This window comes from Heterodontus francisci, chromosome 14, assembly GCF_036365525.1.
Source record: "Heterodontus francisci isolate sHetFra1 chromosome 14, sHetFra1.hap1, whole genome shotgun sequence".
Lineage (NCBI taxonomy): Eukaryota > Metazoa > Chordata > Chondrichthyes > Heterodontiformes > Heterodontidae > Heterodontus > Heterodontus francisci.
Genome location: NC_090384.1, coordinates 107,892,870 through 107,906,065, shown reverse-complemented (window position 1 = coordinate 107,906,065; position 13,196 = coordinate 107,892,870). Strand labels below are relative to the sequence as shown.

General features: G+C 49.5%; 1 protein-coding gene across 3 annotated transcripts in view; it reads left to right on the top strand.

The window, feature by feature from the left end:
- LOC137377359 (lamin-B1.S-like) overlaps positions 1-13,196 on the top strand; it is a 158,809-nt gene that overhangs the window by 112,379 nt on the left and 33,234 nt on the right. For all 3 annotated transcript variants that reach the window (XM_068046958.1, XM_068046959.1, XM_068046957.1), the window contains 2 exons: positions 4,337-4,456; positions 5,730-5,968. In XM_068046958.1, coding sequence (XP_067903059.1) covers positions 4,337-4,456; positions 5,730-5,968 — 359 coding nt within the window. The remainder of the gene's footprint in view (positions 1-4,336; positions 4,457-5,729; positions 5,969-13,196) is intronic.

Sequence of the window (13,196 nt, the reverse complement as noted above, 5' to 3'; positions counted from 1 at the left end):
GCATGAGAGCAGGGGGGTGTGTTGAAATGGCCAGCAACCGGAAGCTCAGGGTCCTGCTTGCGGACTGAGCGGAGATGTTCCACAAAGCGGTCACCCAGTCTGCGCTTGGTCTCCCCAATGTAGAGGAGACTACACTGTGAGCAGCGAATACAGTATACTACATTGAAAGAAGTACAAGTAAATCGCTGCTTCACCTGAAAGGAGTGTTTGGGGCCTGGGATAGTGAGGAGAGAGGAGGTAAATGGGCAGGTATTACACCTCCTGCGATTGCAGGGGAAGGTGCCCTGGGACGGGGACGAGGTGGTGGGGGTAATGGAGGAGTGGACTAGGGTGTCGCGGAGGGAACGATCCCTTCGGAATGCTGACAGAGGAAGGGAGGGGAAGATGCGACTGGTAGTGGCATCACGCTGGAGGTGGCGAAAATGGCGGAGGATGATCCTTTGGATATGGAGGCTGGTGGGATGAAAAGTGAGGACAAGGGAACCCTGTCACGGTTCTGGGAGGGAGGGGAAGGGGTGAGGGTAGAGGTGCGGGGAATGGGTCGGACACGGTTGAGGGCCCTGTCAACCACAGTGGGGGGAAATCCTCGGTTGAGGAAAAAGGAGGTCATATCAGAAGCACCGTCATGGAAGGTAGCATCATCAGAGCAGATGCGTCGGAGACGGAGAAACTGGGAGAATGGAATGGAGTCCTTACAGGAGGTAGGGTGTGAAGAAGTGTAGTCGAGGTAGCTGTGGGAGTCGGTGGGCTTATAATGGATATTGGTAGACAACCTATCCCCAGAGATGGAGAGAGAGAAGTCGAGGAAGGGAAGGGAAGTGTCAGAGATGGACCATGTAAAGGTGAGAGAAAGGTGGAAATTGGAAGCAAAGTTGATAAAGTTTTCTAGTTCGGGGCGGGAGCAGGAAACGGCACCGATACAGTCATCAATGTACCGGAAAAAGAGTTGGGGAAGGGGGCCTGAGTAGGACTGGAACAAAGAATACTCGACATAGCCCACAAAAAGACAGGCATAACTAGGACCCATGCGGGTACCCATAGCAACACCTTTTACTTGAAGCAAGTGCGTGGAGTTGAAGGAGAAGTTGTTCAATGTGAGAACAAGTTCAGCCAGGCGGAGGAGGGTGGTGGTGGATGGGGACTGGTTGGGCCTCTGTTCAAGGAAGAAGCGGAGAGCCCTCAGACCATCCTGGTGGGGGATGGAGGTGTAGAGCGATTGGACGTCTATAGCACTACAGACTGTCTCTGTCTGGCACTACAGGCTGTCTGTATATCACTACTGTCTGTCTCTGTCTGGCGCTACAGCCTGTCTGTATATCACTACTGTCTGTCTCTGTCTGGCGCTACAGCCTGTCTGTATATCACTACTGTCTGTCTCTGTCTGGCGCTACAGCCTGTCTGTATATCACTACTGTCTGTCTCTGTCTGGCAGTACAGCCTGTCTGTATATCTTTTTTTTTACAATTAGAACATTACAGCGCAGTACAGGCCCTTCGGCCCTCGATGTTGCGCCGACCTGTGAAACCATCTGACCTACACTATTCCATTTTCATCCATATGTCTATCCAATGTCCACTTAAATGCCCTTAAAGTTGGCGAATCTACTACTGCTGCAGGCAGGGCGTTCCACGCCCCTACTACTCTCTGAGTAAAGAAACTACCTCTCACATCTGTCCTATATCTATCACCCCTCAACTTGAAGCTATGTCCCCTCGTGTTTGCCATCACCATCCGAGGAAAAAGACTCTCACTATCCACCCTATCTAACCCTCTGATTATCTTGTATGTCTCTATTAAGTCACCTCTCCTCCTCCTTCTCTCCAACGAAAACAACCTCAAGTCCCTCAGCCTTTCCTCGTAAGACCTTCCCTCCATACCAGACAACATCCTAGTAAATCTCCTCTGCACCCTTTCCATAGCTTCCACATCCTTCCTATAATGCGGTGACCAGAACTGCACGCAATACTCCAGGTGCGGTCTCACCAGAGTTTTGTACAGCTGCAGCATGACCTCGTGGCTCCGAAACTCGACCCCCCTACTAATAAAAGCTAACACACCATATGCCTTCTTAACAGCCCTATTAACCTGGTTAGCAACCTTCAGGGATTTATGCACCTGGACACCAAGATCTCTCTGTTCATCTACACTATCAAGAATCTTCCCATTAGCCCAGTACTCTGCATTCCTGTTACTCCTTCCAAAGTGAATCACCTCACACTTTTCCACATTAAACTCCATTTGCCATCTCTCAGCCCAGCTCTGCAGCCTATCTATGTCCCTCTGTACCCTACAACATCCTTCGGCACTATCCACAACTCCACCGACCTTAGTGTCATCTGCAAATTTACTAACCCACCCTTCTACACCCTCTTCCAGGTCATTTATAAAAATGACAAACAGCAATGGCCCCAAAACAGATCCTTGCGGTACACCATTAGTAACTAAACTCCAGGATGAACATTTGCCATCAACCACCACCCTCTGTCTTCTTTCAGCTAGCCAATTTCTGATCCAAAGCTCTAAATCACCTTCAACCCCATACTTCCGTATTTTCTGCAATAGCCTACCGTGGGGAACCTTATCAAACGCCTTACTGAAATCCATATACACCACATCCACTGCTTTACCCTCATCCACCTGTTTGGTCACCTTCTCGAAAAACTCAATAAGGTTTGTGAGGCACGACCTACCCGTCACAATACCGTGCTGACTATCTCTAATGAACTTATTCTTTTCAAGATGATTATAAATCCTGTCTCTTATAACCTTTTCCAACATTTTACCCACAACCGAAGTAAGGCTCACAGGTCTACAATTACCAGGGCTGTCTCTACTCCCCTTCTTGAACAAGGGGACAACATTTGCTATCCTCCAGTCTTCCGGCACTATTCCTGTCGACAATGACGACATAAAGATCAAGGACAAAGGCTCTGCAATCTCCTCCCTAGCTTCCCAGAGAATCCATGGATAAATCCCATCTGGCCCAGGGGACTTATCTATTTTCACACTTTCCAAAATTGCTAACACCTTCTCCTTGTGAACCTCAATCCCATCTAGCCTAGTAGTCTGAATCTCAGTATTCTCAACAACATTATCTTTCTCTACTGTAAATACTGACGCAAAATATTCATTTAACTCTTCCCCTATCTCCTCTGATTCCACACACAACTTCCCACTACTATCCTTGATTGGCCCTAATCTAACTCTAGTCATTCTTTTATTCCTGATATACCTATAGAAAGCCTTAGGGTTTTCCCTGATCCGACACAGGCACTACAGCATGTCTGTATATCACTACTGTCTGTCTCTGTCTGGCACTACAGCCTGTCTGTATATCACTGCTGTCTGTCTCTGTCTGGCACTGCAGCCTGTCTGTATATCACTACTGTCTGTCTCTGTCTGGCACTACAGCCTGTCTGTATATCACTACTGTCTGTCTCTGTCTGGCACTACAACCTGTCTGTATATCACTACTGTCTGTCTCTGTCTGGCGCTACAGCCTGTCTGTATATCACTACTGTCTGTCTCTGTCTGGCACTACAGCCTGTCTGTATATCACTACAGACTGCCTCTGTCTGGCACTACAGCCTGTCTCTATGTCACTACAGTCTGTCCGTGTCTGCACACTTCAAAATACCAAATTGGTCAGAGAAAGGGAAAGAGAGAAACCGTAAGCCCCAGATTCTTGACTGGGTTGAGAATCTGCTCCTCCAATCAGGCCTAGCAACTCCACTCTGAGTCCAACCAGTGATAGTCGGGAAATTGATCCTCTGCAACTCCGGATAGGTTCTCACAAATTCATTCTCAGGGTGTGGGCATTGCTGGCAAGGCCAGCATTTATTGCCCATCCCTAGTTGCCTCAGAAAAATGATAACATAACTGAGAGGTTTGATAGGCTACTTCAGAGGGCAGTTAAGAGTGAACCAGAATCAGTGTGGGTCAGGGGTCACACATCGGCCCTGACCAGGTAAGGACGGCAGGTTTCCTTCCCTAAAGGACATCAGTGAAACAGAAGGTTTTTGCAACAATCCAACAGCTTCCTGGTCACCTTTACTGATAAAAGAATTATTTGTGGGATCTTGCTGTGTGCAAATTGGCTGCTGCATTTCTTACATTACAACAGTGATAACATTTCAAGAAGTATTTCATTGGCTGTAAAGTGATTCGGGACATCCTGAGAAAGATGTTATAGAAATGCCCGTCCTTTCTTACTGTTGCTGCCCCATAACTCCCCGTCAGCACAGCCGAGATAGGGAACTCAGAAGCAAATCACAGCTCCAAATAAAAACATTCATTGTGTGCACTCTGCCTCAGTTTATTTTGTTTTTCTAAGCAGGTTTGGGCTGCAGTAGCAGATATCGCCCGGAGACTCCCGTCTGACATTGTGTGGAAAGAGCAGCAGAGATTCCGGAGTGGACCAGAATGTACCACAGCTCTTTGCAAATCAAATGGACAGGTAAAGGAGAGAGGGGACTGGATCACACCTGCTGTGAAATGAGCTCAGACACCCAGGCCTCTCCATATGCTGCCTGATGCAGTGTTTCAGGCGTAAAGCTTGCAAACAGCCAACTTGTTTCTGAGCTGGGTGCTCAATCTGCAAACCCGGTTCTCATACTGCTGTAAAATCCCAATTACAATTTCTAGGTACAAACGAGTGGTATGTGTCGCACGCCTAGTCTGCTCACTTCAGTTTCAAGGCCAGTGCTTAAAGAGAAATCTATTTCTCATCATGTTAGACTGCTCGTCTAAACTACTGATGTTTCCACTTGTGGGAGATGAAAACTAGAGCCCATAAATATATGATCTCTTTCTTTTGGGCCTCCTTATCTCGAGAGACAATGGATACGCGCCTGGAGGTGGTCAGTGGTTTGTGAAGCAGCGCCTGGAGTGGCTATAAAGGCCAATTCTGGAGTGACAGGCTCTTCCACAGGTGCTGCAGAGAAATTTGTTTGTTGGGGCTGTTGCACAGTTGGCTCTCCCCTTGCGCCTCTGTCTTTTTTCCTGCCAACTACTAAGTCTCTTCGACTCGCCACAATTTAGCCCTGTCTTTATGGTTGCCCGCCAGCTCTGGCGAATGCTGGCAACTGACTCCAAATATAAGATAGTCACTAATAAATCCAGTGGGGAATTCAGGAGAAACGTCTTTCCCCAGAGAGTGGTGAGAATGTGGAACTCACTACCACAGGGAGTGGTTGAGGTGAATAGTATCGATACATTTAAAGGGAAGCTGGATAAACACATGAGGGAGAAAGGAATAGAAGGAGATGCTGATAGGGTGAGATGAAGAGGGGGTGGGAGGAGGCTCGTGTGGAGCATAAACACCAGCACAGAGCAGATGGGCCAAATGGCCTGTTTCTGTGCTGTAAATACTTTATGATTGGTTCAAAGTCTGCATTTTGGTTCTGTAAGAGAGAGGGAGAATTCAGAGTAAAATACAATCCATCCCAGGCACCAGTGAGTGGAACATACAGTCTCTTAGTCAAGCTACTGTTTAAGTCAGTAATGACCAGACAAGGGTGCATTCCAGATCATAAGGGATTGAGGTCCACTTGTTGAATCGACCACAGATTACCTAAATGACCTAAAGTAATATCCCAAAGATGTGACACTGTCCTGTAGTGAACAGATATACCACAAGAACTGGATAATGAATAACATGCATGTGGTTCCTGTACCAAAGCACAGTCGAATGTTAATGGTTTATTGCTATCTATTCTGACCCACTGCAGGTGATCGCTTGGTACATCCCCTCGCACAGATTCTCAGCAGCTGCAAACTCTTTTGATGCAAAAGGTGATGCCTCAGAAGATTGGGTCCCTCCACCCCTGAATGAACAGCAGATACCTCAAGCATTTTCCCCACACAAAGAGAACATGAAGGAAGATGCTTGTGCTCCGAGTCCTGAAATGATGTTTCCATCTGATACTCTAAGAAATGGCTGGACAGACTTTGTGACCTTACAGAAAAGGTAACAATACCTTGGGAGTGAACTGGGCCTGTAACTAGAAGTTAGATGCTGTGGATGGATGAATTGTAATGGATCTCATCGCAATAGTTTACAGTACAGAAGGAGCCCATTTAACACATGGTTTCTGTGCCAGCTGTTAGCGAGAAAAATCCCAAACTAATCCCACTGCCCCACTCTCTCCCCATAGCCCAGTAACAATCCCAAAACTAATCCCACTGCCCCACTCTCTCCCCATAGCCCTGTATCAATCCCCAAACTAATTCAACTGCCCCACTCTCTCCCCATAGCCCTGTATCAAACCCAAACTAATCCCACTGCCTCACTCTCTCCCCATTACCCTGTATCAATCCCAAAACTAATCCCACTGCCCCACTCTCTCCCCATAGCCCTGTATCAATCCCCAAACTAATTCCACTGCCCCACTCTCTCCCCATAGCCCTGCATCAATCCCCAAACTAATCCCACAGCCCCACTCTCTCCCCATAGCCCTGTATCAATCCCCAAACTAATCCCACTGCCCCACTCTCTCCCCATAGCCCTGTATCAATCCCCAAACTAATTCCACTGCCCCACTCTCTCCCCATAGCCCTGCATCAATCCCCAAACTAATCCCACAGCCCCACTCTCTCCCCATAGCCCTGTATCAATCCCCAAACTAATTCCACTGCCCCACTCTCTCCCCATAGCCCTGTATCAATCCCCAAACTAATTCCACTGCCCCACTCTCTCCCCACAGCCCTGTATCAATCCACAAAAAAATCCCACTGCCCCACTCCCTCCATAGCCATGTATCAATCCCCAAACTAATCCCACTGCCCCACTTTCTCCCCATAGCCATGTATCAATCCCAAACTAATACCACTTTCCCACTCTCCCCCCACAGCCCTGCATCAATCCCAAACTAATACCACTTTCCCGCTCTCTCCCCGCAGCCCTGTATCAATCCCCAAACTAATCCCACTGCCCCATTCTCTCCCCATAGCCCTGTATCAATCGCCAAACTAATCCCACTGCCCCACTCTCTCCCCATAGCCCTGTATCAATCCCAAACTAGTCCCACTGCCCAACTTTCCTCCCATAGCCCTGTATCAATCCCCAAACTAATCCCACTGCCCCACTTTCTCCCCATAGCCCTGTACCAATCCCCAAACTAATCCCACTGCCCCACTCTCTCCCCATATCCCTGTATCAATCCCCAAACTAATCCCACTGTCCACTCTCTCCCCATAACCTTGTATCAATGCCCAAACTAATCCCACTGCCCCACTTTCTCCCCATAGCCCTGTATCAATCCCCAAACTCATCCCACTGCCCAGCTCTTCCCATAGCCCTGTATCAATCCCAAACAAATCCCACTGCCCCACTCTCTCCCCAGAGACCTGTATCAATCCCCAAACTAATCCCACTGCCCCACTCTCTCCCCATAGCCCTGTATCAATCCCAAACTAATCCCACTGCCCCACTCTCTCCCCATACCCCTGTATCAATCCCAAAATAATCCGACTGCCCCACTCTCTCCCCATAGCCCTGTATCAATCCCCAAACGAATCCCACTGCCCCACTCTCTCCCCATAGCCCTGTATAAATCCCAAACTAATCCCACTGCCCCACTCTCTCCCCATAGCCCTGTATCAATCCGCAAACTAATCCCACTGCCCTACTTTCCTCCCATAGCCCTGTATCAATCCCAAACAAATCCCACTGCCCCACTCTCTCCCCAGAGCCCTGTATCAATCCCCAAACTAATCCCACTGCCCCACTCTCTCCCCATAGCCCTGAATCAATTCCAAACTAATCCGACTGCCCCACTCTCTCCCCAAAGCCCTGTATCAATCCCCAAACTAATCCCACTGCCCCATTCTCTCCCCATAGCCCTGTATCAATCCCAAACTAATCCCACTGCCCCAGTCTCTCCCCATAGCCCTGTATCAATCCCAAACTAATCCCACTGCCCTACTTTCCTCCCATAGCCCTGTATCAATCCCAAACTAATCCCACTATCTCACTCCTTCCACAGCCCTGTATCGATCCCAAAACGAATTCCACTTCCCCACTCTATCCCCATAGTCCTGTATCAATCCCCAAACTAATCCCTCTCTCCCACTCCTTCCATTACCCTGTATCAATCCCCAAACGAATCCCACTGCCCCACTTTCTCCCCATAGCCCTGTATCAATCCCAAACTAATACCACTTTCCCACTCGCTCCCCGTAGCCCTGTATCAATCCCCAAACTAATCCCACTGCCCCATTCTCTCCCCATAGCCCTGTATCAATCCCAAACTAGTCCCACTGCCCTACTTTCCTCCCATAGCCCTGTATCAATCCCCAAACTAATCCCACTGCCCCACTCTCTCCCCATAGCCCTGTATCAATCCCAAACTAATCCCACTGCCCTGCTCTCTCCCCATAGCCCTGTATCAATCCCAAACTAGTCCCACTGCCATACTTTCCTCCCATAGCCCTGTATCAATCCCAAACTAATCCCACTCCTTCCATAGCCCTGTATCAATCCCCAAACTAATCCCACAGCCCCACTCTCTCCCCATAGCCTTGTATCAATCCCCAAAATAATCCCACTGCCCCACTCTCTCCCCATAGCCCTGTATCAATCCCCAAACCAATCCCACTGCCCCACTTTCTCCCCATAGCCCTGTATCAATCCCCAAACTAATCCCACTGCCCCACCCTCTCCCCATAGCCCTGTATCAATCCCCAAACTAATCCCACTGCCCCACCCTCTCCCCATAGCCCTGTATCAATCCCCAAGCTAATCCCACTGCCCCATTCTCTCCCCATAGCCCTGTATCAATCCCAAACTAATCCCACTGCCCCACTCTCTCCCCGTAGCATTGTATCAATCCCAAACTAATCCCACTTCCCCCCTCTCGCCCCATAGCCCTGTATCAACCTCCAAACTAATCCCACTGCCTCACATTCTCCCCATAGCCCTGTATCAATCCCCAAACTAATCCCACTGCCCACTCTCTCCCCATAACCTTGTATCAATGCCCAAAATCATCCCACTGCCCCGCTCTTCCCACAGCCCTGTATCAGTCCCAAAACTACTTCGACTCTCCCACTCCTTCCATTGCCCTGCATCAATCCCAAACTAATCCCACTGCCCCACTCTCTCCCCATAGCCCTGTATCAATCCACAAACTAATCCCACTGCCCCGTTCTCCCCATAGCCCTGTATCAATCCCAAACTAATCCCACTGCCCCACTCTCTCCCCATAGCCCTGTATCAATCCCAAACTAATCCCACTGCCCCAGTCTCTCCCCATAGCCCTGTATCAATCCCCAAACGAATCCCACTGCCCCACTCTCTCCCCATAGCCCTGTATAAATCCCAAACTAATCCCACTGCCCCACTCTCTCCCCATAGCCCTGTATCAATCTGCAAACTAATCCCACTGCCCTACTTTCCTCCCATAGCCCTGTATCAATCCCAAACTAATCCCACTGCCCCATTCTCTCCCCATAGCCCTCTATGAAATCCAAACTAATCCCACTGCCCCACTCCCTCCATAGCCCTGTATCGATCCCAAAACTAATTCCACTCTCCCACTCCTTCCATTGCCCTGTATAAATCCCAAACTAATCCCACTTCCCCACTCTAACCCCTTAGTCCTGTATCAATCCCAAACTAGTCCCACTGCCCTACTTTCCTCCCATAGCCCTGTATCAATCCCAAACTAATCCCACTGCCCCATTCTCTCCCCATAGCCCTGTATCAATCCCAAACTCATCCCTCTCTCCCACTCCTTCCATTACCCTTTATCAATCCCAAACTAGTCCCACTGCCATGCTTTCCTCCCACAGCCCTGTATCAATCCCAAACTAATCCCACTATCCCACTCCTTCCATAGCCCTGTATCAATCCCCAAACTAATCCCACAGCCCCACTCTCTCCCCATAGCCTTGTATCAATCCCAAACTAATCCCACTGCCCCACTCTCTCCCCATAGCCCTGTAGAAATCCCAAACTAATCCCACTGCCCCACTCTCTCCCCATAGCCCTGTATCAATCCGCAAACTAATCCCACTGCCCTACTTTCCTCCCATAGCCCTGTATCAATCCCAAACTAATCCCACTGCCCCATTCTCTCCCCATAGCCCTGTATCAAATCCAAACTAATCCCACTGCCCCACTCCCTCCATAGCCCTGTATCAATCCCAAAACTAATTCCACTCTCCCACTCCTTCCATTGCCCTACATCAATCCCAAACTAATCCCACTTCCCCACGCTATCCCCATAGTCCTGTCTCAATCCCCAAATGAATCCCACTGCCCCACTTTCTCCCCATAGCCCTGTATCAATCCCAAACTAATACCACTTTCCCACTCTCTCCCCGTAGCCCTGTATCAATCCCCAAACTAATCCCACTGCCCCATTCTCTCCCCATAGCCCTGTATCAATCCCAAACTAGTCCCACTGCCCTACTTTCCTCCCATAGCCCTGTATCAATCCCAAACTAATCCCTCTCTCCCACTCCTTCCATTACCCTTTATAAATCCCAAACTAATCCCACTGCCCCATTCTCTCCCCATAGCCCTGTATCAATCCCAAACTAATCCCACTATCCCACTCCTACCATCGCCCTGTATTAATCCCCAAACTAATCCCACAGCCCCACTCTCTCCCCATAGCCTTGTATCAATCCCCAAAATAATCCCACTGCCCCACTCTCTCCCCATAGCCCTGTATCAATCCCCAAACGAATACCACTGCCCCACTTTCTCCCCATAGCCCTGTATCAATCCCAAACTAATCCCACTGCTCCACTCTCTCCCCGTACCCCTGTATCAATCCCAAACTAATCCCACTTCCCCCTCTCTCCCCATAGCCCTGTATCAACCTCCAAACTAATCCCACTGCCTCACATTCTCCCCATAGCCCTGTATCAACCTCCAAACTAATCCCACTGCCTCACATTCTCCCCATAGCCCTGTATCAATCCCCAAACTAATCCCACTGCCCCACTCTGACCCCATAACCTTGTATCAATGCCCAAACTCATCCCACTGCCCCGCTCTACCCATAGCCCTGTATCAATCCCAAAACTACTTCCACTCTCCCACTCCTTCCATAGCCCTGTATCAATCCACAAACTAGTCCCACTGCCCCACTCCCTCCATAGCCCTGTATCAACCTCCAAACTAATCCCACTGCCTCACATTCTCCCCATAGCCCTGTATCAATCCCCAAACTAATCCCACTGCCCCACTCTCTCCCCATAGCCCTGTATCAATCTCCAAACTAATCCCACTCTCCCGCTCCTTCCATTACCCTGTATCAATCCCCAAACTAATCCCACTGCCCCACTCCCTCCATAGCCCTGTATCAATCCCAAACCAATACCACTTTCCCACTCTCTCCCCGGAGCCCTGTATCAATCCCCAAACTAATCCCACTGTCCCTTTCTCTCCCCATAGCCCTGTATCAATCCAAAACTAGTCCCACTGCCCTACTTTCCTCCCATAGCCCTGTATCAATCCCAAACTAATCCCACTATCCCACTCCTTCCATAGCCCTGTATCAATCCCCAAACTAATCCCACAGCCCCACTCTCTCCCCATAGCCTTGTATCAATCCCCAAAATAAACCCACTGCCCCACTCTCTCCCCATAGCCCTGTATCAATCCCCAAACTAATCCCACTTCCCCCCTCTCCCACCATAGCCCTGTATCAATCCCCAAACTAATCCCACTTCCCCCCTCTCCCACCATAGCCCTGTATCAATCCCAAACAAATATCACTTTCCCACTCTCTCCCCGTAGCCCTGTATCAATCCCAAACTATCCCACTGCCATACTTTCCTCCCATAGCCCTGTATCAATCCCAAACTAATCCCACTATCCCACTCCTTCCATAGCCCTGTATAAATCCCCAAACTAATCCCACTGCCCCACTTTCTCCCCATAGCCCTGTATCAATCCCCAAACGAATCCCACTGCCCCACTTTCTCCCCATAGCCCTGTACCAATCCCCAAACTAATCCCACTGCCCCACTCTCTCCCCATAGCCCTGTATCAACCTCCAAACTAATCCCACTGCCTCACATTCTCCCCCTAGCCCTGTATCAATCCCCAAACTAATCCCACTGCCCCACTCCATCCCCATAACCTTGTATCATTGCCCAAACTAATCCCACTGCACCACTTTCTCCCCATAGCCCTGTATCAATCCCCAAACTCATCACACTGCCCCGCTCTTCCCATAGCCCTGTATCAGTCCCAAAACTACTTCCACTCTCCCACTCCTTCCATAGCCCTGTATCAATCCCAAACTAGTCCCACTGCCCCACTCTCTCCCCATAGCCCTGTATCAATCCACAAACTAATCCCACAGCCCCACTCCCTCCATAGCCCTGTATCAATCCCAAACTAATACCACTGCCCCACTCTCTCACCATAGCCCTGTATCAATCCCCAAACTAATCCCACTCCTTCCATTACCCTGTATCAATCCTCAAACTAATCCCACTGCCCCACTCCCACCATAGCCCTGTATCAATCCCAAACTAATCCCACTTCCCCTTTCTTTCCCCATAGCCCTGTATCAATCCCCAAACTAATCCCACTCTCCCACTCCTTCCATTACCCTGTATCAATCCCCAAACTAATCCCACTGCCCCACTCCCTCCATAGCCCTGTATCAATCCCCAAACTAATCCCACTGCCCCTTTCTCTCCCCATAGCCCTGTATCAATCCCCAAACTAATCCCACTCTCCCACTCCTTCCATTACCCTGTATCAATCCCCAAACGAATCCCAATTTCCCACTCTCTCCCCATAGCCCTGTATCAATCCCCAAACTAATCCCACTCTCCCACTCCTTCCATTACCCTGTATCAATCCCCAAACTAATCCCACTCTCCCACTCCTTCCATTACCCTGTATCAATCCCCAAACTAATCCCACTGCCCCACTCCCTCCATAGCCCTGTATCAATCCCCAAACTAATCCCACTGCCCCTTTCTCTCCCCATAGCCCTGTATCAATCCCAAACTAATCCCACTGCCCCACTCTCTCCCCATAGCCCTGTATCAATCCCAAACTAATCCCACTATCCCACTCCTTCCATAGCCCTGTATCAATCGCCAAACTAATCCCACTGCCCCACTTTCTCCCCATAGCCCTGTATCAATCCCCAAACTAATCCCAGTGCCCCACTTTCTCCCCATAGCCCTGTACCAATCCCCAAACTAATCCCACTGCCCCA